A 25,533-nucleotide genomic window follows, 5' to 3' on the forward strand; every position below is an offset into this window, starting at 1 on the left:
ATTATTTTTACGTTTTATTTTTAAATAAGTGTCATCTGTGTTACTACAATGGTATTTTGTACTTACATCAGCTTGTGGAAAAGCTACTTATGAGAATATATTTGATAAAATATTACAAAGGTTAGAAAAAAACCTGGATTTGAGTAATTTAACAGGTCAGTATATTGACATTTTATCAGTTAAGGTTTTTTTTTTTTTTTTTTTTACCATTGAACTAATCTGCAAAACCTAAAATGTTACTATATTTTGTGCTACTACATTTTTTAATGGTAAACTTCTACCAACCACATCTGCTTTTAAAAAAATGTTTTACTGTACATTTCACTCTACAGAAAAGAGCAGCATCAACATTGTGTCTAACAAATTTTTCTTCAAAGAAACTTTGAAATGATATGAAGTTGAGTAAACAATGATAGAATTTTAATTTTTAGGCAAACTATTCCTTGGAGTCACCCACTTTCAACTCCGAATAAGAATTCCACACAAGCCGTTGCATATAAAACAAAAGCTGATACATTTATTGATGCAATTGAGCCATAGATTTGGTGTCGTCTAAACCCGCAATGCAACAATCCCAATCATAATTGCATGCCTTTGGAGAAATCAGACATACAACCAGTGTTTCACAAGTCCATATCCGCTGACCCGCGCTGCGTCTCTCAGAACAAAACAATGTTCCGCAAATTAAAATTTACTGCAACTGTCCCATAAACATGACAAACAGCATTAAATTTAAACTGCTGTATACTCTGCAACCTTCAACTGTATAAATCAAAGCTGGTACTTTTGTCTTGGCTGCAGGAGCGTGAGTTGGTAGTGGGCATCAGGGTTCACAAGTGCGCATTGCCAAGTACATGTAGTGGAAGTGATGCATCAGCCGCTGGCAGGGAGCCAGTCGCCACGGTAACAGTGTCCGCCGTCTGATGCATTTGTAGCATAGCACCTCGCTAAGAAGGGTCATTCACACCGCTATAAATAAAGTGCTAACAGCTACACTCGGCTTTTACACTGTAAGCCATGCATTATAATATTTAATCACCCCTACTAACCTGCGGTAAATGAGAGAGTCGATTTCACTGTAAACACCATTCGCGTTGTAAACTCATCAGCAAGAGTGATATTTACAAGGTTCTTTATGCGGTATGAAAGGTTTCGTGACAGCATTTTATTGCACGTCATTCTTGTAGAGTAACACAAACGATCTGTTGATCTTACCCATATTTGACCATTGTTTTAATGTACAGTCATCTCATTACACGAAGCTAAACATTTATAGCTTCTCTCCGAGGTACATTTTAGGTGATTTATATATTTGTGTTCATCGAGAATTTCAGTGATCTTTCCAAAAATGCATCGACTTGTTTCAGACTTGCTTAAGACGCGAAGAAGAGAACCTTTTCAATACATATATTATATAATAGCTTAAGTCTGACGCTGTACTGAGTACCATCAGGAACATAGCAGCAGTTTTGAGCCACTTTTGCCAAGCTGCATCAACGAGAGAGGACAAAAACGCTAAGAAACAAAACTGGCCATCTATCAGCTCTTAATAATATCATTTCATCTACAATTCTCGTGGACGTTTTTCGCAGTCCCTTTCAAAAAAGCTACACTTCAAAAAGTTCTACATAAACGCATCCTGGTACAAAAAGCAACACGATTCAAATAGTGTGATAAAAAATGAGGGTAGAGTGTAAATATATATTCATATTTATACATTTCTAGATGTATTTACAAGAAAGGCTGTCAGTCAGATAATCTGTGTGCCCGTTGTTAAAATACATTCGGGCAGAGCATTTAGTGGAATACATTTTCTTACGAATTTGGTCAAAAGAAAAGTCCTTGTTATTATAAACAATCCCAACATCCATCATTCTGTTCCTCATTTGATGACGCTAACATCTTCAAGGTTTTCTGTAGTATAGATGGCAGGAGGATATTTTTGAGAAACACACGTGTACCACTTTCTGCTCAAGTGCCCTGTAGCTTTATAGCAACAACAGGTAATGGGGTCAGCGAAGGCCCAGTTTGTTCTCTTCCAGCTGTGAAACTAGCGTCTCATTATGTGACGTCCGTGCCGAGCTCTTCAGTGTGCTATGTGGCAAAGCATGGTCTCCCAGAGTTCATGAGCCGAGTCCAGCCAGGTAGCACACTGGAGAGGAACTGAAGGTGAGGGAGCTCAGCGCTTTTTAAACGCCACCCCGCGGTTGGGATGAGGGGGGAATTTGGGCAGGCAGGGCTCATCAGCGCCGGGGTCATGGGAGAACACGGAGTCTTCACCGGAAGAGCACGTCGAGCTGCGTGTGTCGGGGAAATTTGGAGAAAACTGGTCCAGAGACACAGACAGGTCCAGATACTCCTCAAAACATAAAATACACAGATCATTTATTATTGTTGTTAATACAAAAAAAACTAATTATTGATATTATTATTGGTCACACTTTATTTTAAGATCCAATTCTCGCTATTAACAAAACATTATGACTTTTCAATAAACTCCTTATTAATAGTTAGTAAGGTAGTTGATAAGTTTAGGTCTTGGGAAGGATTAGGGATGTAAAATATGGTCATGTGCGCTTTATAAGTACTAATAAACAGCCAATATGTTAATAATAGGCATGTTAGCATGCCAAACAACTAGTTAATAGTGAGAATAGGTCACTGTGCTAAAGTGTTACCTTTTTATTAATATTATTTGTTAATTTATTATTATTGACTATTACTATTATTATTAGATCATTTATTTGTATTATTATTGATGATGATTATTATTAGTAGTAGTTATTTAATAACATTATTATTATTAACTACTCAATAACAACAAATTATTTGTTATTGTTTATATTTATTATTTTAAGTTATTATTTAATTATTATTAACTATTAATATTATTATTTATTGAATTACTCCAATACAACTACTAATACTTTTTTTTATTAATACTACTACTGAAGAACAACAGATTATTTGTTATTATATTGCTATTAAGTTATTATTATTTGATCATGTATTAATATTCACTTATTATTATTATTATTATTCCCTGAACAACCACAATAATAATAATAATAATGATGATAATAATAATAATAATAATATGATTATTATTAGATCATTTATTTTTTATTATCCTTGATGATGATCATTGATGATTAAATTATTATTATCATTATTATTGACCAATTATTGTAATTATTAATGACTGACTAATAATAATAATAATAATAACAAGTTTTATTATTATTATTATTGGATAATTTTTATTATCCTTGATAATGATGATTTAATTATTATGATCATTATTAATGACTAATTATTATAATGATTAATTACTGAATAATAATAATAATAAAAACAACTAAAAAAATACATATTTATCATTATTATTTAATATTTCTATGCTGTTATGCAAGGTCACAATTACATTTTATTAGGGGAAAAACAGCTTTTTTTGAAGCACAGTTATAATGCCATGTAAAGCATTGAAAGCTGAGCTTCAGCAAGGGCTCACCTGATTGGACGTCATAGAGAGGGTGCGGTCTAGATCCTCCACCAGCTGTTTGAACGTGGGTCTCTGAGATGGGACGGCATGCCAGCAATCTCTCATCATCATATACCTGCGAGAGGAACACGGGTTTAAAAACTGTAATAAGAAACCTCTGCCATCATGACAGAAGATACAGCATTAAAACAGTCTTACAGTTCGTGGGTACACGTGGAGGGGCGGTCCATGCGGTGGCCCTCCTTTAGCAGTTTGAAGAGTTCCTCGACAGGGACACCTGGGTACGGTGACCCGCCAAGAGTAAAGATCTCCCACAGCAACACCCCAAAAGACCACCTTACATGCAAAGAACGACCATTATTGACAGACAAATGCATTTTGTATGTGAGTGAGTTTGAGAGAATATATTGAGACGTACACGTCACTCTGATGGGTGTAAATGCGGTCGAACAGAGCTTCAGGCGCCATCCATTTCACCGGTAAACGACCCTGTGGAAAACACCAGCACTTCATTCACTTAATCATCCCCTGTTTGAGATTAAAGCACTGAGATTTCTGCTTGTGACAAATGCTGCCTTCAAATCCTGCTGGGAAGAAATTGTAAGTAGTTTTGCTTGCGAAGCATCTCACTTGTTTACTATTCTTCTTCTTCTGTACAAACTTTGGCGCATAACTCGTCCCGCACCGTTTGTCACAGACCCATAAATTAGGCGGAGAGGTGTGCTATGACTTTTATAAGCGATTGGGCATAAAATGGTCGCACAGCAGGCAAAAAAAATAGGGCAAAAATCCCATAGACTTAACACTGCAACCAAATTTGACGGGTCATTGCGCCAAGTGAGAATTTCGTAGAAACATGTGGATCACTGCATTTGAAGAGGCTGGCAAGCTGTGCGAGGACATACCCTGCAGTGGGGTATAAGTTGTACCCTTGGGGCGCAAGAGCCCTCCAAAATTGGCCAATAGACATCCTATGGTGAGCACGTGTTTTTCCTACAATGGTAACTTGCGTAGGAATTTTACATTGAACATAATTCTGGATGAAATTGTCATTGAGACATGGGGGTGGGACTCTCAGGATCCAGGACATGGGGGACATCATGAAGCTATCAAGCCAAGCCCTAGCAACCATTCACAGCACCCTAGCAACCCAAACCTAAAGAGGCATATCTTCAAATCTGAACGTCATAGAGGCATGGGGGTTGCTTTATATAATTTATACTGGCAAGCAGCCTTTGGATTATCATCACTGGCAGCTGCCAAGCCACTCCCTAACAACCAAACCGAGTACCCTAGCAACCATTTAGCATGGGCTTACATCTCTGCATCAGAACATCGTATAGATATGGGGGTTGGCTCTTTTGACTCATGCTAGCAAACAGGACTCCTAACATGCTACACATGTTAGCACTGAATAGTTACATGCTAACAGCAATTAGCTTAGTGTTCAAATGTGCTAAAAAAATCCTAGCTAACTGATAAAACATAGTAGCTAGTAACTGCACAGTGCCGAGTTTTGCCACATCAAGTACCACTCACATTTACGTCAGAAAGTTATGATTCAAAGTCGATGTTCAAAGAAAACCCCACCGGTAATTGCGACAAGAATCATCTCATAAAGTATAATAATTCAGACAAGCAGTGGCTGCTAGAACAGGTTCATAGTACTTTAAACAGCAATCAAAGACCAAATTAACATGATTTTATTTTTAATAAAGCGACTTTTCTTATGTCTCAGTCCAAAATCTTACATTGGTGGTCTTCTTGTAGTAATCAATATGATGGATGTCTCTGGCCAGGCCGAAGTCTGCGATCTTCATAACGTTATCTTCAGTTACCAGGACATTACGGGCAGCCAAGTCTCTATGAATACACTACAATAGAGAAAACATGCACGCAAATGAATCAAGCAAATAATTAATCAAAGTCATATGTTAATTTGACTGATATGAGAACAGAAGCATTTGAGACTCCCACCTTCTTGGATGCGAGGTATTCCATGCCACGTGCCACCTGGTAGGCGCAGGACACCAGGTCTTTGATTGACATGTTCTCCACAGGCACCTGGTCGGGGTTGTAGCAGTACTCCATCCCAGGCGGACGACGCTCACGCAGATACTCCCGCAGATTGCCCTTTGAAGCAAACTCCACAATGACGTAGAGAGGACCTGACAATGGACATATGAAAACATTTCAGTCACTTAATTCATGTAGAAATATAAGGTCGAAATTAGTGGTCGAACGACATGAGTTTTACAATGGCTAATACTAATTTAGGTGTCTAGAGAGCAGCTTACTGGAAACCATTATAATGCCAGTATTTCTATCATACAATATAATGACAGCAAATGTGATTTAAATAAACATGTATTTTATTGCTTTTTTCCCTCACATTTATTTTACAGAGGTTGGAGTAGGCAAGATTTTTTTTACTGAAAGTCTCTTATGCTCATGAATGATGCATTTATTTATAATGCAGAGAAAAATGTAATATAGTGAAATATTATTACAATTTAAAATAATGGTTTTCTATTTAAATATATATTTTTTTAAATATTCCTGTGATGCAAAGCTAAATTTTCAGCATCATTACTCCAGTCTTCAGTGTCACATGATCCTTCAGAAATCATTCTAATATGCTGATTTGATGCTCAAGGAAATATTTCTTATTATTATCAATGTTGAAAACAGTTGTGTGGCTCATGTTTATGTGGAAATGTGACAGACATTTTTCAGGATTCTTGGAATAAAATGTTCAAAAGAAATCTCTTTCTTTTTTTTTTTTTTTTTAAAATAAAAGCCTTTCCTGTCACTTTTTTATCAATTTAATGCATCCTTGCTGAATAAAAAAAAAAATTCTCCCCAAAAAAACAAACAAAAAAAAACTTTTTTTAAGGATTTTGAAAGTTTTGAACAGTGTTTTTATTGTTAACTAAAAATATTAGAAACTTTTTTTCATTATAAAGCTGTAAATAAAGTCAAAATAAATAAAATATAAAAACCTTTTTAAAAAATTTAAGAAATATGTTGCCTTGGTAACTCAGTTACAAACAACTCAATCAGTTACAAAAATGACTAAAACTGAAATAAAAATGAAATCTAAATAGAAATATAAACATTAACTCATAAGAAAAATACTAAAATTAAACTGAAAACATATAAAAAAACCTATTTCAAAATATTAACACATACTATAACAGTACATAAATAATACAAAAAAAATCAAAATAATACAAACTTCATTCACAAAAAATGTAAACAAATTAACATTTTATTTTATACGGGGGTAGCCTTGAAGAGGCTGCTGTTTTTAATCTAGGATTTACAAATGATTAAATAAGGAAGCTGGGTTTCATTTATCTAGCATGTACAATCACAATAGCTGGACTGATGACAACATCCTGTCCTTTTGAAGTCAAAAAGCAGCATGCCTAACAAATTGATTTTGAAATATGAAATGATTTACGCCCGTATTGCATTATCTCTAAACGTCTCCATCTGCTCACCCCTCTCCCTCCGTCTAAATTCATCCTTTACTCACCATCTTGTGTGCAGGCCCCCAGCAAGTTGATGATGTTCTTGTGTTTGCCAATAATCTTCATCATTTCCATCTCGGAGATGAGGTCTGACAGGTCCTTCTCTGTGGCGTCGGCTATAAAAGCAATATTGATGAACACACATATATCTTAGTATGACAGGTCACGAAACCTTCAGCCTCTAAGCTGTGAGGGACAAACGGACCGTGCAGATGGGTGATTTTATTTATGCTTTCCTTTTTCATTTATTTCTGGTGTCGACTTGAAATCAACTTAACAGTTTGCAACCTTTAATTTGCATAACTTGATGCATTTTTCAGTATTTTATTGGTAGAAAATTATGTAGAGCTACACTTGATTTTAGTGTAAACTAAAAAATGTTATTACTGGGAATTTCTATAAAGTAATGTGCATTGATGAATTGTGTACAACAAGTCCAGGAGCATTTATTATTTTTGTTCAGGCTAATTCAGTTTGCTACAATTTATAATGGTGTTGAGAAAAACACTGTCTATGTATGATGAATATCATCAGAATAAAATCAGTAAGTGCGTCAGATGTTAATTAAGTGAATGAATCAAATGGATAATGAGAGTTTGGGAGTTTGTTTGAGTTTGTTTCGCCAATTCATCTACAGAATCAATTCATATGAGTCATTTATTTGTGAATCAGCCAACACAAATATGACAGATTTGATTAATTAGGTAGTAGTGCTATACATTCAGCGATGTAGGGCAGTGTTTTTCTACAGTGGCTTTATAGGTAATATTTTCGTTGGCAAAATTGAACAAAAACACACAATATTGTGTTTAAAATATAGCACAATATTAACTTCTTATTTACTGAACTGTTGTATTAAATCACATTGCACCCGTGTTCTTCGTGACAAAAACAGCACTCGTGTGATATTGCTCTCCTTGCAGGTGTGATATGCTTATCATATGATATAAATATGAGACAAAAACTCATACTGGGGCATTTTTTGCCCCAATATCTTGAATTTTAGGGCATAACTGCATTTATAGTTATAGGTTTGGGCAGTGCGTTAACTGCGTTAAAATATTTTAATAGCGTTATTATTAGTTATGAAAAAATAACACGATTGAAATATTTAATTAATTAAGTTAACGCGTTAAACTGACAGCACTAATATATATATACTGTATATATATATACATATATTAGTGCTGTCAGTTTAACGCGTTAACTTAATTAATTAGCTATGAAAAAATAACGCGATTAAAATATTTACTATATATACATATATATCTATATATATAGTTAGATTAAATCTATCGTAATCTTTCGAAAACAGTTTGTCTATTATGTACAAAACAAATAAATTATGTACAAAATAATATAAATTATTAAATATGTACAAAACAGTATTAAAAATGACAAAAGCACATACAATTTCAAAAACTGAAATGAAAATGGAAAATATCAAATAAAAGCTAATTCAAAATATTAATAGGCCGAAGTATATTTAAAATATAATACACAATAGAATACAATAATATAAACGGCAACAACAATATAATAATGTTAATATAATAATATAATTAATACAATCATATTAATATAATTATAATTAATTATACTATAATAATATATTTAATTATTATTATTATTATTATAGTATATAAATAATACTAAACACTTCCCAAAACTTCCATTTTTACACCACACACACACACAACCGTCAGCTATCAACGGTGGCAGAAGACACTTACATTTGAGCATCTTGACAGCCACTTTGGTGACACGACTGGGTTTGTCTTTATCCATCCCGATAGCCTCGGCCATCATCACCTGCCCGAAGCAGCCCTCGCCAAGCGGCTTCCCAAGAACCAGTCTGAGACACAAACACACACAATATTAATCACTGTTGAATAGCCAACATTTCTCAACAACAAATAGTCAACAAATGATGAGTACAGTGTGTGTTACCTGTCTCTGGCCACCTCCCAGCGAGGGTCCTGGGGCAGTTCATATTCGGAGACCCCTGAGAGCATAGGGGAGCCGCTGGAGGACAGACGAGAGGGCCGGACCAGCATCCCACCCGAGTGCATAGATGAGCTGGAGTCCACAGACACCTGTACGGAAACACTTACAACTTACTCTCCATACAAGACAGCAACAGAAAAGCACATATGAAGACTCATGTGTGTATGTGAGTTACTAGCTCAAGAGGCACTTACAGATGCTTCTATGAGATGAGACTCACTGACATTATCCAACAAATAGCAGTTCTCAAAGAAAACAGAACTACACAATCAAAACCCAAAATTCAACAATCAGCTCAACAAAAAAAGTAAAAGTTTGCCATTTTAGGCAAACATAAAACCTTGAGGAAAACTTTTTTTTTTCTTTTACAATGTAAATACAATTTACAAAAATAACTACACATTGAGATTTTTTTTTTTAATTCTGATATTTTAAAATGTAAAGTTCCGCAATATATTAAAAACTTTTTTTTTTTTTAAACGTGTGGTCATATTTACTGATATTTTTGCAAATGAAATATGTATTTCAATAGGAATCCACATGAATGGGACTTTCTCATGATGGCGAGCGATTTCCTCATGCAGGTTTCGCAAAACATTCAAGTTTGTCACAGAGGATTCAGAGTTGCTAGGTTTAATAATGACTTCATACATCACTGTGAGCAAAGTCCAATAAATTCAGTAGGAATCTACATGATCTGGAATTTCATATGACAATTTTTCCAAGCAGGTTTCATAACGGGTTCAAGTTGGTCACGCAGTTTCGCATGCTGCCTGGTTTGAAAGTGACTTTATACATCACTAGACTATTGACAATAACCTTGAGTTTAAATTACACATTTTATTAAGTCTTTTAAAGCCATTTGGAAGCTTTATTTCATTAGGATCCATGATCTGAATATTCGAAAATAATTTCCCCATGCAGAACAGGTTCAAGTTGGGCATGCAGATTCACCTCAGCCTGGTTTGAAAGTGACTTCCCACATCTTCCCAGGTAAAATCAAGTCTTTTCGGTAGGAATCCACGTGCATTTCGCATGATGAGGAAATTCGCAATGAGTTCAAGTTGGTCATGCAGATTCAGTGCTGCTTGGTTTGAAAACGCTTCATACATCAGTACACAACAAAAAATAGACTTTCGCCTTTTTTGCTCATGAAATTTCGCAAATGTGACCGTACCTTAAGGAACAGAGCAATTAAGATTTTGGGAACACTTTAGTTTAGTGGTAATTTTACTAATAGTTAGTTCATAGTGAGAATTGGTCTTTAAACTAAAGTGCGATCAAGATTTTATTTACTGAAAACTCTCTGACAGAATTTTCATTGATTAACATTATAATTAAATATCTTCAAACAGTATTGTGGATCTAGACAACCTCCGTAGGTGACCAGAAAAACACTATCACATGCTACAACACTTTCAACTGTAATGTTAACATGAGAAGAAGCTGTTGAAATGAGATGTTTTTGTTTAGTGGTAAAGAGATCAAACCCCCTATCTACTTTCTGTTACCTGTCTGCGCAGCGGGATGCTCTTGGCCAGCTTGTGGACTGCCAGCTGGCTGTTGAAGTCACTTTTCTTGGCCGAGCTGTGCATTTTGGCCAGCACGGCGGTCACCACCATCACACAGATGAGGAAGAAGCCCACGCAGTAGATCAGCACCTCCAGGTAGGTCTGGTTTGGTAGTGGAGTCGGAGGAATGGCTAGATTAGGAAAGAAGGGAGCAATCCAAGGTGGCAGAAGGGAAGGGAATGAGCTTGCTGAATGCTGAAGGAATGATGATAATGATGTGTTTATTTACCTTTGTGTGTTAAAAATTAGAAATTCAGTCTATACAGGTGCAAACAGAGCTCAGGATTCTGTACCAGCAGAGCTTGAATCTTTGACAGTCACTGCAACTGACCCTTTGCTAAGTCCAGCCTTAATGTTACTGAGAAATCCTACTTCAGTCCGCCATATTATCAGACGAGCTTTTGTGCTTTCTAAGCTTTTAGAAACAGTTAAAAATCGAATTTTGCATAAAATATGCCGAGACTTATAAAACGTTTCTGGGGCACTTAAAATAGTGACACAATGTATCCAGAGAGGACACACAGGTTAGTTCGTTCACTCATTCATTCAAATTCATCAAAGTCTTGATGCAGTGGATTTAAGTATTCAAATACCCTCATTTCCAAATAAACATGTATATATCAGTAAAACACCTACAATTGCTTTAAAGTAAATTAAACTTGTTAACTATATTCATGTAATAATTATGGAAGTCCACTTCCAATAATTGTGTAATTATAATTCTTTTTTTTTTTTTTACAAAAAAGTAACTTTTTGTGACTTATTAAAATCACACAATTTACAAATTATTTCTTGCAATTTTGAGTTTATATCTTGCAATTTTAATTTTTCAAGAAGCAAGGTAAAATCTTGTTTCCGGGTTGTTTTTTTTAAAAACTTTTTTGCACAATTTTATCTCTTACCTATATATACAGTATATATAAATAGGTCACACTTTATTTTATGGAACAATTTTCACTATTAACTAGCATGCATATTACTAGCATATTGGCTGTTTATTAGTACTTATAATGCACATATTCATGTCTTATTCTACATGATCATATGTGACCCTGGACCACAAAACCAGTCATAAGGGTCAATTTTGAAATTGAGTTAAATTGAGTAACTGAATAAATAAGCTTTCCATTGATGTATGGTTTGTTAGGATAGGACAATATTTGGCTGAGATACAACTATTTGAAAATCTGGAATCTGAGGGTGCAAAGAAATAGAAATACTGAGAAAATCATCTTTAAAGTTGTCCAAATGAAGTTCTTAGCAATGCATATTACTAATCAAAAGTTAAGTTTTGATATATTTACGGTAAGAAATAAAAAAAAAAATTCTTCATGGAACATGATCTTTACTTAATATCCTAATGATTTTTGGCATTAAAGAAAAATCTATATTTTGACCCATACAATGCATTTTGGCTATTGCTACAAATATACCCCAGCGACTTAAGACTGGTTTTGTTCTCCAGGGTCACATATTTTAGATCCCTTAATACTACAACATACCTAAACTTAAAGGTCCCCTGAAATGCTTAGAAACATGCAGCGTTACTCTGTGTGTTGACGTCATTTTAACTGAAACAGGAAGACAGGGCGGGACATATCAAGCAGCCCCGCCCCTTTTTAAAATAGCCAATAGCATTCGTTTTTATCACAACTTGGCCTAGAGCCGTTCAGAGCCGTTGAGCTCCGTAAAGCCGCATTTGACAGGGTATGCCAGCCACAATCTCATCCATATTGCTATAAAATATAGCATTCTGTGTAGAATTCAAATAGCTCCGATACATTTTGTGGTCTGCGCCGACTCGCGCATGTGATCCGCTCCGTGCTATCGTGTCTCTGGACCGGAGCAGAGTGGGTGTGCTTTAGCGTGACACAGCGCGGAACCAGACTTCTTTTTTTCCTCAATGGAAAGCATATTTACAATGTTTGAATCGTTCCCTGTCCACTATATAGTGCACTACGTGCCATACACTGTACAGAAAATACTAATTCTGTGGACAAGTGACCAGTTTCAGCCGCGGCTTCAGCGTCTATTTTATAGTGTAGGGGGTGGGGCTTCAGATTCTAGAGAGCATTTGATTGGACAGAAAGTTTGATGAGAAGCTGAAGTACGTTGTGACGTCAAAAAAAGCGTTGAGCCGTTTTGGCAGAAGAGACGAACTGCAAGCTTTGAATGCTTATATCTTCTAAATGCAAATTTTGTCACTGTTTTGGAGCACACTGCCTTATAGATGACCTTAAGACTAACATATTGATACTAACACCCAAACAACTTTAATTTTGATTTCATTGGGACTTTAACCACTATCTTACTAACTATTAATAAGCAGCAAATTAGGAGTTTGAGACAAAAGTTGTAGTTAATAGTGAGAATTGAACCTTAAAATAAAGTGTGACAAATTTTCATTTACTATGTATTTATTACATGTTTGTTAATAAGTATAGCAAACATAGGTGGGATGGAGCTGGGCAAAAGGTCAGTTGGAAAGCATATTTTGAACTGTGACCCTAACGGTCAGCCTGTCTAGCAGGTATGAAGATATATAAGTATCTGCTAAACTTCAGAAGTTTGAAGCAAATCATATTAGCAGGACACCTCTTTTATTCTAGGCCATTGTTTTTTAACATTAACCTGAATATACATATGCAATTCTTTGTAAAAGCACAGACACACTGATGCACACACATGCATGCACAAAACAAACCAAAAATCCTCTTAAAACAATTCTGGAGATGGCGTCGTTCACGTGAGTGGCGCATTGCAATGGACACAAACTCCTATTGTAGCATGCTAATTACTTCTTTCATGGATCGGGTTTCATGGCACATACTTCTGCTTATGTGACTAGCAGGAGAAGGAAACCACTGCTCATGATACTTGGCAGCTCTCGCTTCGAGATTAGGCCAAAAAATGGCCTTATGTAAACTCATATGAGACATTAAATTTGCAACACAAATACAAATGTAAATTGAGAGGAATGGCTTATCTGGGTGGGAAGACAAAATCTGAGCGGGTATGCATTTCAGTATAAATGGAGAGCTAGGTTATGAGGGTAAAATTACATGAGAAGTCTGGCTGATACAGATATTTCCTATGCTATTTGGTTGGTGTTTGTCTGCCCCAAGGCTCTGGTTCATAATACTGGGTTTCTTTCACACAATTCATGCATACAAAAGATGTTATTGTGTCGTGTATACATTTCACACAGCACACAACAATACACATGCAAATGCATCTCATTGACAGATCACTTCTCTTTGACCTCTCTTTTAATAACTAAATGAACAATCAAATATGAATATTGAAGTGTGAACATGAAGCTCAAACGCTAAAGTTATTGTATTTACAAAATGGGTTTTGTAATCAGACTTAAGCCCACAATTTGCTGACTGCAACATGCAAATGCAAGAAAACCAGCATTCAACAGTGAGAATGAAATTTCATTGTCAGGTGTTGAATGTATTTAACTTAGACCGACAAGCATCTTGATAAATTAAATCTACTTAAATATGTTTAAATAGATTCACCCTCTGAGTGAGCCATTTATCAAACCAGAGCCAAAGAGGAAATGATGTCAGCATAGCCTTTATGCTTAAAATCATGCTCTTTGCGATGCTTGTCCAGTGTTCAGGCAAACAGAAATGTTAATTGGAAACAGGTTAATCTTGAAAAACTAGGAAAAGTGTTTTATAATATAAAAGTTTATAATGGAAAGAAAGCTTTGCCAAACCACTAGCCACAATATGCCATCTGTTCTCAGTTGTTATTTGCTATGCTTTACATAACTTCTTTTGCAGTTAAATTACAGTTTCTGACGTACTTTGTGAGAATAATTAATTGTTAAATAATAATAATAATAATAATAATAAGTAATTGTTTGCCAAACATCTCTAATTAGGTTAGCAGTGCACAGAATCTTTGTTCATGTTGCGCTGGTCAATATAAATACTCTTAGTTATCTTGGTAGCACTTTATTTTATGTACTACAACTAGGTACTAAACCTAACCTTAACTCATATGAAATCCAAGTAGTGAACTTTTGTATTTTTGTAAGTACTTTTTAATGCAATCGCTCTTTACCAATGCCAGTCAGCCATGATTATTTTATTCCGCAAGTGAATAAATAACATTGGGTTAACAATATAAAGCAAGGCACCCACTAGGAGGCAATCCATTAGAATGAAACTGCTTTAATAAGTCCACTGTTACAGTGGTCAACTCACATTAGCGTTAACGATTTTTCAAAAGTACTGTTCCTGTCTTTGTAAATATTTAACAATAAATTAATAACAATTATAACATTTTATATAACAATAACAATATAAAATAAAAATGTATTATAACAATAAAGTAAATATTTTCTTTGTGCACCTCTAAAGAGTTCAAAAAAGTTTTACTCTAGAGATTGTCGGAGGTTTGGCTTCGCTCCGATTCCATTTTTCTAAAGAAAGATTACAAACATGTCATTTTGACATGCTTCGACTGACATTTCGAGTGTCAGTCAACACCCAGATGAATAAAAAAACCACAAAGCAGACACAAAGGGGTTGAAGAATGGTGCGGTTCACAAAGAATATGTTTGCATTGTTATTTGCTACAAAACCACTGCATTACTTGTAATTTAAAGGGGTCATATGATGCTGCTAAAAAGAACATAATTTTGTGTATTTGGTGTAATGAAATGTGTTTATGCAGTTTAAGGTTCAAAAAAACCTTATCAGCTCCAGGCATGATGAAGCGATATCGTCCTCTTTTGGAAGACCAAACAAAGTAGTTTCGCTTTCACAACGAAGCACACAGCGCCTTCACGCGGCGGCGGCAACAATACTACTACAGCGAGAATAAAAGTTACGCCTTCTTTCTTTGCGTGAACATTTGGGCGGCATTATGCAAGTCTTTCCACATCGTGATGTAGATATGTGGGGGCGTGTTAGAACGAGACGTTTTAGGTAAGCGTGGCTGACTCTTAACTTTTATAAAGAATATCTCTTTGGATTTGAGACTTTAACTAGTCTTTGCAACTTTACAGATCTTCTTTATGCACCAAGAGCTTGTAACACTCCAAAGAGAAAGGAAAAATTGAAATCGCATCATATGACCCCTTTAAGTAAACACAAGAGTAAATGTTTACTGGCACTGGGGCTCTGAGGCCAATTTAATAGCTTAAACAATTAATGACATTCACATGCTAGGATTCTCTTACATGCTCAGTATAATGGTTTGCTTTTTTATTGCATTTTTGTCAAATTGATTGAACATGAGTCACATTTATGAAAAGTGAGTCTATGCGCTAAAACAGAGCAGGGTTATTTTGTGGTCTAATGGAGTCCAGTAAAGTCAATTTTAACAGAGCATGAGGGTCAAAAACAATACTTTGTGCTTTCCATTAAGTCAAACCTTTGAACAAAGTATTGTTTGATTTTATGAAGAAACAATGCAGTGATGTGACCGAATTCAACCCACAGTGTGAACTGCCGCTGTTAAACAGAGAGAAGAAACCAGCAACCGAAAGAAGCACCACAAGATACCTTTATAGACAGTCAACCATGCAGAGTGATGGGAGTGGCCGATAGAGTTTCCAGCCAAGCAGGTGTACTCTCCAGAATCCTCTAAAGACACATTCCTGATCTGCAGTACCTCCATCTCCTTATCCGTGGTGTTGACGCCTGCCGTCTACAGAGAAAAGAACCACAGGATGAAGCCGGAGATCTCCGGGAAAACCCACCAGAGTTGAGAGAGAGAGAGAGGTTTTGGATAAAGAGCGGTGAAGGTCTGACAACATAAGAGAAAGGCGTTGGAGAAACACCCTTCAGCACCCTTAAAGAAATCAGGACTGCTCCCTGATTGGATCCTTCGATGACCCTGCTGACAGATTTATGGTTGGATGAGAATGGAGCACATGGCTCCACCTGCTAGAGGCCCAACACCGGAAGATGAGGGTGACGTCCACCCCCTAGAGTCCACATGCACATGATGGGCCACATGGAATATTACCCAGCAGAGACTGTACCGAATCGCTCTCACATACTTACATTTTCAGAAAAATAAGCAAAAAGGGATTAGAAAGGCCTGTTAAAGAATGTGTGACAAAGAAAGAGAAAGAGAAGAGTCAGGACGCCAAAGGTACTGGAAGTTCACTTACTGGAGCGATACTATAGTACCTATTGAATTTGCTATTCAAGTGGTGTCAACACACCAAGAAAATACTGGGATGTTCTATTGTGGCCATCTTCAGAAGTGAGTACTATTGGCTAGATAATATAAAACAAAGACTAAGAAAAATAACAAGATTTTTTCCGATTGATGTTGACTGTTTAAAAGGTTTCTCCTCACTTGTGTGGAAAGCAGGAATTTTTTTTTTTTTGCAGTTTCTTCTTCTTTTTTTGTAATGCAAAAGCAATCAAATATACCATGAAATGTTAAATTGTAGCCTTTCTTCACATTTCTAAATTTTTACTTGAAAGCTTGATAAATATATCCAGACTATATGCTTTTCGTAGAATTAGGAGATTTATATTAATATTTGGAGTTTAAAATAAAGGAGGGTGTTGAATATCATTCATGTTTATGTGAATTTTTACTGGTATTGTATTAATACAATGTTTGCAATCGTGACAACCCTACGAGGAAGAAAGAGAGATTGTAGAATTTAATTATGAAAGCAAAGCAATAGCAAAGTTGAGCCAAGTAGAGAATAAGCCCTTGAGCGAGCTGAAGGAATTTAGACGGGCACATTCCCAAGGTGCCACTGAAACGCTTTTGAAGTGCAAGAGAGCGCAAGTAATCTTCAGAGGGCATGAAACACACCCTTATTAGGAGGGCAAAGTGTAGCACAGAGATGGAGAGATGGAAACGTCCAGTGTAAACAAAAGCCAAAATACTTCCAGTTGCTCTGCTGGGATTTTCCATGGCGTAATTTACGGCACCACAGAAAATAAAAAAAAGAGCGACGAAGTGGGAAGATGTGTCGCGGTCACCTAAAAGCCAGATAACCGCTGTCTCTACCTCCATCTAACTGTGTATGTCTGCCTCTTTCTGCACTGATATATCTCTGTAGCAGGGGTCGTGTGTTACCTTGCAAGTGTTTAACGACGGTGAGCCATGCTGATTGGTTGGCTTGGCCTATATAATTGGCCACTTTACATATATACTCCCCACTTTCTTCTTCTGTCACGTTGTACAGCGTCAAGACCTGTGTGTCCGAGCTGTTGACCCCAGAGTGCTGCAGAGGTCAAACATATGTCAGAGGTCAAGCACAAAGTCAAACATTGAGGTCACTGAGATCCCAGCAGTCACTAAAGGACAACACCTGCCATTACTGATCTTATGAAATACATTATGACAGTCTGCCAAGAACATGGCTCATATTTTCCCCCAAAGCTGTTAGTCTTGCTTCATTTGCTCAGGTGCTCTGTCCATAGAGGTGAAGCAATATGGTGAAAGTTACTTTTAAAAAAAGACAAGGACAAAGTTTTTTGGACACAGATGTTTAACAGCAACAGAAAAGCTAAAGATCAACACAGATTTCTGAAATTTGTATTTAAAAGAATGTTCCAGTTTACAACATGAGCAATATCAGCAGTATCTGTGACAACATCTATTACCACAAAAAAGCTTATACACACTTGGAAATTGGTTTATGTTTGCTTCATAGACTTACAGTGGAAAACTAACAAAACTAAAACTATTAAAAAATATATATTAATAAATATAGCTGAAGCAAAAAAAAGATGGAAGAAACTTAAACTTATTGCAGTTTATTGCCAAGTTAGCATTTCAAAATTTTTAAGTTTAAGTGACTACGTTTTTAAGTACTAAAAATACTAAAACTGAAATAAATTAAAGCTAAATAGAAATATGTAAAAACACAGCAACATTTCTAAATCTAACCAAAGTTAAAATAAAAACTGAAAATATAAAAACTAAATTTAATTCAAAATATTAATAACTACTATTATAGTATATAAATAACACATACTACTGTAGAACAGTGAAAATATGGAAAGCTGGAAAATTCGGTCAATGGCACGAAAGCTTCATCTCATAAATGATGGAAAATTCCATTAATGGCAGGGTGAGGATTAATTGACATAGACAACACGGAAGCATTTTAATCAAACATTTAGCTTGACTGGTTAAATGGTTTTTACCTTTAAGATCCGAACATATGGCAGTCCGTCAGGGCCGACTCTACTGCCATTAACCTCAATGTGCTTCAGCCACTGGATGTGTGGCTGAGGATCGCTGAAGACTTTACACTCAAACTCCACGTCACTCCCCACCACTACTGTACGGTTAGCAGGCAACCCCGCCTGAAGAATCGGCCTGTGCGGTGAACGCTCTGAATAAAACACACAAACACACGGTACACAGTTAGTATTGTTGAAATGACCCCATTAACATAAAAACAGATTTTTAATCCTTTTCTCCTCTTAAAGAAATCAAAATTGGAATCTACATTACAGCAAATGGAATATTCAACAGATGTTTAATAAACACTAATGTCATATAGCCTGCAGGAAGCAGCCTCATTAACATGCAGGCTAAATGTTTATTATAATTGCTGTAATTTGGTGGAAATGAGAGGAAATGTTATTTTAAGCCACAGCCCATTTCTCAGGCCTTCTCACTAAAAGACAATCTGTCACTGGCTCTTATTGTGAGTCCAGAGGTGTTCAAAATTTTACTACACTGCTTTAAAAAAAATAGTTGATTTTATTTTAAGTGTTCATGCTGCCTTAAAATTCAAATTTTAGTCAACTCAAATATCCAAGTTTTCACTTAGTACAAATTAACATTTTAAGCTGACTAAATGTTTAAGCCAATACAAACCCTTAATTTTTTTTTAATTGAAACAACACTTTTCTTTTTTTTTTTTTAAGTTGACTATATTATGTTAAATTGTACAGTTTGCAGTTAAATTAGGGCTGCACGATTAATCAAAATTTAATCGCGATTAGGCAGAAGCTGTGATTGTCATGCGTATATTTCAGTGAAGCACGGTTCTGTGATCAGCAGTAAATCTCCATCCAAAGGCCAGAGGGCGCTCTCGCGCTGAAACTCCAAATACACCTCGAAGAAGAAATCCAGGAAATGCCTATTGAGGTTGCTGAATAAACAGAAGATTTAACTGCTTTCATTAATTGTGACTAATAAACACACAACTACGACAATATATGTTTATCAGAGTTTGTCTTATAATTTTTATTATAATAAAGTATATAATAATGCAATGCTAGTTGACAGCCTTTATCACTGCTTAAATACTAAGAAATATGTTGCGTGCCTTATTCTGTGTAAGAAGCCACATCATCTCACAGAAGGATTTATTTCAAACACTCGACTGACGTTATGAAGAGTTTGGAGTAAAAACATGTTATTAAATGTGGTATTACACATTATGAAGTGAGTTTGGAGTAAAAACATGTTATTAAATGTGGTATTTTCACATGCTTTCAGATGGAGTAGCATTTACTTCACAGAGCCGTAGGTCACTGACAAGCTACGCAAACAGCTTTCATAATCACAAAACTATTTCTTCGATTTCATAATCGCGCAAATTAAATCGTCTGCGATTATGAACGCGATTTTGCATAGCTTGTCAGTGAACTACGGCTCTGTGTAGTAAATGCTGCTCCATCTGAAAGCACGTGCTGGAGATTTACTACTAATCACAGAACCGGCTTTACTCACAGATTAATCGTGCATCAATCCTAAAATCAAATTAATTTATTTTTTCTACATTTAAATAACAATAAAAACAAGTTAAAACAAAAATAAAATTAGAAATAGAAGAACATTTTTCCCCCTACATTTCCCCCTCTTGTGATATAGCATGGTAGGGCAAATCAAACGACATCCATGGGCCAACTACTGCCCACAGGTCCTGGTTTGGCTATCTTTGTTGTAGTTGGTACCATGCAAATCTGACTTTCAAAAACTAAAATTTTTTACAAAAAAAACTACATTTCTTAATCTCTGTGGCTGCACAAGAATAATACATTCAGCATCAACTACACCCCTTACATGCATTCTTTTGCTCTTCATTTTGTGGTACTATGGGAAAAAACACTTTCATGAGGGAAAAAAGAGAAAGAAAAATGAATTTGCCCAATGAGTCCATTTCTTTTCATCAAAATCAAAATCATGCACATGACATTACATCATAATTTCAACCCTTTAAACGAATAAGTAGGACCTTCCCAGGAGGACTTGATGGCACAAATGTGTGAATGTCTTCTGTGTGCCAAATTCAAACAATGTCTTCTCATCAATGTGTTTGTATGGTGCAAATGATGTCACAGTGGGCTCCGTCTAGATGGGTGTAGCACTGATTTATTTGCTTCTTAATGAAGGCATCAATCAAGTCCACTTCAGCCAATCAGTGTTTAAATTACTTTATTCCAAATACTCTGATCTCATCTTGAGTCACTAACCGCATCTCTAACTCATCCACGGCATCAAGTAAACACTTTGTATTTGCAATGGATCATTTAACACTCACCATCAACGGAGTCCACGTGCCTGTTCTTGACAAGCACACAGACATTCGCACGCAAAGTGTAAAGCCACCCGTTACTTCGGTTCATTTCAGGGAAGTAATGGTTACCATTAGTGGTGCTGCGCCAGAGCATTAGCTGCATGGTGAACAACACCCATTTGCATCTGACTGACTCGAGTAAACATTGCAGTGGTTCTGCGACCCTCCCTTGGGGATCATTTGCCATCTCTTGTGCTTTGCTAATGCTAAAAAAAAAACGTGAATCGATTTAATCAGAGGTTTAGCAATAAATCATTGCAGCTGAGCTAGTGGGGAAGGGGAGACCAACACAAATTTGCTCACATACAAAGAACTAAAACTAAATTTCAAAATGTTGAAGACTGTGACTGACCGACTACGTCCAGCTGGTAGGTGTGATTGATGCTGCCGCATTTGTTTTCCACCAGGCATGTGTAGTTGCCTTTGTCTGACGGTACCACCGACTCCATTATGATGGTCCACAACACAGATGCTACAGGTCCACAATGACACAAGCAGAAAACAGCGGAAAATACCACTTTAATGTTCATGTAAAAGGGAGTTGAAGAAATGTCATTAAAGAAATATTTCAACCCAAAAATTAAGATTCTGTCATTATTTACTCACGTTGAATTTCTAATCCAGTATTCCGGTTGTTTTTTTTTAAGAGAAATTATGAATTTTCACAAAAATCTTTTCACCGTTTATTTTATAGCTCAAAAGAAGAAGAAAAATCACCATAAAGCATCATGAAGTACTCCATACAACTCATACACTATATTCAGAGTAAAGGCTTGTTAACACCAAGAATGGTCCAAGAAATCATTAAAAATTGTAAATAATTGCAGAATCCACATCACAACTATAACGATATTGGCACTGAGGAATGATAAAGTTGGAATCACTTTCAAAAAAAATTTCCAGCTGAAGAATGATAAAAACACTGACAACCAATCAGAATCCATCCTGTTTTAAAGAACTTGAGCATTTAAAGTGCAGCACAAGCTTATAATATTCAGACAGTTATTGTGCATTAGTGTGGACGCTAAAATTGTTTTCATTATAATTATCGTTCTTGGTGTGAATGGGCCTTAAGGCTGTCAAACATGAGGTTTATTCTTGAGCTGCGTTTGACCATATTTGATGTGCTCTAGATATGTTTATTGATCAATATTTTTATGTGAATAAAAGCCTAAATTAAATCTGTTAATCATATGATGTGATCGTCTCTCTTCAAAAGATTTTGGAACAACATGATGAAAACTGGTAAAATACCTATTCAAGTTCTATGCACAACTTTGATATATTTTGTTTTTGGTCCTTTTTAAAGCTTGGCAGAAGTAATTACTATAAATAGTTGGTAACACTTTATTTTAATGACCAATTCTCACTATTAACTAGATGCTTATTAGCATGCATATTACTAGCATGCTATTATTATTGGCTGTTTATTAGTACTTATAGAGCACATATTAATGCCTTATTCTGCATGACCATATTTTAGATCCCTTAATCTCTACCCCATACCTAAACTTTATAAGAAGCAAATTAGGAGTTTATTTAGGGTAAACTCTTAATTAATAGTGAACATGTGTTCCCTATTCTAAAGTTTTACCAAATAGTTTTTATATGGACAACAGATGCATAAAGAAAATTCTTTTTTGTGTTCCATAACACAGTACCTGGAAAAATCAATAGCAAATTTGCTTAACAAGCGTGAAACAAGTGAACTGAGGCTGAAACTCAAACAAAGCACTACTACTAATGATGCTTTGCTAAGGAATTTAATTATACGTTTTGTTACTTTGGGTCTGTTGATATTCAACATGGTCAAATGAGTAAAAGGACAGAGGTTGGTTTATCCTGGAGTTTATTCTTATCTGTCTGAGCACAACCAGTTGAGTAAAATGAGGATAGCCAAGCAAGAGTAGGCTTCCTCCACCAGAAACCCACGGCTCCAGTGTCTGCCTTCCAGGCATGGCTATTCAGCCTCTGTCATACTACAGTGAGGTGTCTGGAAGACAGATCTGTTGAGGACGAGGTGCCCTTTTAACCCCCAAACCAGAGTAGCTGGCTAGCAAACCTGGAGTTAGGTAACCAAGATGTTTCATGATTTTAATGGGTTGTGGTGTAGTTCCCTCACCTTGTAGCCTCCTATTCGCTGGTCTTTCTTAAACTCTTTGCCGTTCTTGAGCCACTTGAGCGTTGGCGTAGGGTTACCATTGGCCTGGCAGCGGAACTTGACGGTTCTGCTAGCAGGAACCGCATGGAGCTTCTTCTCCATCTTATCAGGTTGAGCCCAGACGGGTGCCATTGCTGAGGAACAGTCAGAAAGCACATAAAATAAGATTGAGAAAGTTAGATTGGTCATTCAAAACCACTGATTCAAAAATACAATGTGAACAATACCAAGGCCATGACTATTTTAGAACGGTAATCCAAAGTGGCAGATCAAAGTGTGTGAGATTTGGGTGTTGGTTGCTGGTTTTACTCATGAGTGGCTAGATAGTGCCCTTGGGACTCAAAGAGTAATCCATCAAACGTAATAAAGACTTTCAGTCTAATGAACAAAGGCACATTCCACACAAGACGCCTGTGGTTTATAAGACAAAAATGTGTTATAGTTCCTAATTTAAAGGCAAATTCTAACAATTTCGTAAGAAACAGATACTGTTATTGACATTTGCAGATCTCTGAGTCAGAGTTTTGAGCACAGAGAGTTTGACTAAGAGAGGAGGGTGACTCACGAAGCAGTTTCTGGTCACTCGATAGCTTGGTCTCCTCTGAGGAAGACTCATCTTCTTCATCATCTTCTGAAGAAGCCAATCCATCTGATTGAGAACAAAAATTTTGGTTAAATTTGTTGTTGTAAACAATACAAAAATCAACCCGCAAAAAAATCAATCAGTAATATCTTATTCAGTTTATTTCTCACCTGTAACGTTGACACTGAAGTAATCTGTATGGTTGCTGTTGGGTCCCTGAGCAAAGCAAGCATACAGACCAGAGTCGGCCGGCTCTACTGCTTCAATCTCCATCTGATGGTTATGCAGGCGAGTGTGCTCTCCGTCAACCAGGGGAACGTGGTCCTTAGTCCAGGTCACTTCCTGTGTCTCCTCTATACTTTTACAGCTTAGCTCCAGTTTGTCCCCCGGATACAAAGTGTACGGCATCGGCTCGACCAGGGCTAACACTAAGAACAGGATGTAAGAAATTAGTTAGGTTTAATAAAATTAATTAGGGACGTTTAATAGAGATCGGGGGCATAATTAGTGCACCATTTTCAAAATAAATGTTTCAATAATTGATTGCACTAAATTAACTGGCCTAGTCAAATCAATCAAAATTCTTTCTATAAATTTAATTCTTCATTAAATTAATTACTGTATACTATCTGATATAGCATCTCCATTCAATCTCCATGCACACTTGCCATGCAGTAAACATTTGTATTTTATCAAATTTATATCACCAGGGGAACGTGGTCCTTAGTCCAGGTCACTTCCTGTGTCTCCTCTATACTTTTACAGCTTAGCTCCAGTTTGTCCCCCGGATACAAAGTGTACGGCATCGGCTCGACCAGGGCTAACACTAAGAACAGGATGTAAGAAATTAGTTAGGTTTAATAAAATTAATTAGGGACGTTTAATAGAGATCGGGGGCATAATTAGTGCACTATTTTCAAAATAAATGTTTCAATAATTGATTGCACTATATTAACTGGCCTAGTCAAATCAATCAAAATTCTTTCTACAAATTTAATTCTTCATTAAATTAATTACTGTATACTATCTGATATAGCATCTCCATTCAATCTCCATGCACACTTGCCATGCAGTAAACATTTGTATTTTATCAAATTTATATAATTTATTTTATCCGTTACTGAATCCAGGGGCAAGATTTGCGACACATTTCTTAACCGTTTTTTTTTCTTTCTTTCTCATTTTCTAACTTAAAGGGTTACTCTACCCCAAATGAAAATGTAGTCATTAATTACTCACCCTCATGTTGTTTCAAACCCGTAAGACCTCCGTTCATCTTTGGAACACAAATTAAGATATTTTTGATGCATTCTGACAGCTCTCTGACATAGACAGCAATGTAAGTAACACGATCAACATCCAGAAACGTAGCAAGGAGATCGGTAAAATAATCCATGTGACATCAATGGTTCAATTCGTCTCCTCCGTGTCATCGTAGCACCATTTTAGAGAGTATCCAACTGAACGCAAACAGTGTATGCCGTGCACCACACGGTTTGCGTTCAGAGGATACTCTCTCCAAAATGGCGCTACAGTGACGCGGAGGAGACGGATTGTTGGATAAAGTCATTATTTTTGTTTTCCTTACGTACAAAAAGCATTCTCGTAGCTTCATAAAATTACAGTTGAACCC

General features: G+C 36.2%; 1 protein-coding gene across 1 annotated transcript in view; it reads right to left on the bottom strand.

Moving 5' to 3' along the window:
* Nucleotides 1-490: 490 nt before the first annotated feature.
* LOC107553171 (fibroblast growth factor receptor 1-A) overlaps nucleotides 491-25,533 on the bottom strand; it is a 45,661-nt gene continuing 20,618 nt past the window's right edge. Inside the window, exons 3-18 of the mRNA XM_016235304.1 lie at nucleotides 24,071-24,322; nucleotides 23,883-23,966; nucleotides 23,260-23,451; nucleotides 21,509-21,619; nucleotides 18,767-18,957; nucleotides 16,145-16,289; nucleotides 10,557-10,747; nucleotides 8,989-9,134; nucleotides 8,772-8,893; nucleotides 7,044-7,154; nucleotides 5,480-5,670; nucleotides 5,254-5,376; nucleotides 3,921-3,991; nucleotides 3,701-3,838; nucleotides 3,512-3,617; nucleotides 491-2,359 (exon numbers count right to left, since the gene is read on the bottom strand). Of these exons, the coding sequence (XP_016090790.1) occupies nucleotides 2,180-2,359; nucleotides 3,512-3,617; nucleotides 3,701-3,838; nucleotides 3,921-3,991; nucleotides 5,254-5,376; nucleotides 5,480-5,670; nucleotides 7,044-7,154; nucleotides 8,772-8,893; nucleotides 8,989-9,134; nucleotides 10,557-10,747; nucleotides 16,145-16,289; nucleotides 18,767-18,957; nucleotides 21,509-21,619; nucleotides 23,260-23,451; nucleotides 23,883-23,966; nucleotides 24,071-24,322 (2,354 nt within the window). The 3' untranslated portion in view covers nucleotides 491-2,179. The remainder of the gene's footprint in view (nucleotides 2,360-3,511; nucleotides 3,618-3,700; nucleotides 3,839-3,920; nucleotides 3,992-5,253; nucleotides 5,377-5,479; nucleotides 5,671-7,043; nucleotides 7,155-8,771; nucleotides 8,894-8,988; nucleotides 9,135-10,556; nucleotides 10,748-16,144; nucleotides 16,290-18,766; nucleotides 18,958-21,508; nucleotides 21,620-23,259; nucleotides 23,452-23,882; nucleotides 23,967-24,070; nucleotides 24,323-25,533) is intronic.

The sequence above is a fragment of the Sinocyclocheilus grahami genome, unplaced genomic scaffold (genome assembly GCF_001515645.1).
Source record: "Sinocyclocheilus grahami isolate Dianchi unplaced genomic scaffold, SAMN03320097.WGS_v1.1 scaffold465.1, whole genome shotgun sequence".
NCBI classification, from domain to species: Eukaryota; Metazoa; Chordata; class Actinopteri; order Cypriniformes; family Cyprinidae; genus Sinocyclocheilus; species Sinocyclocheilus grahami.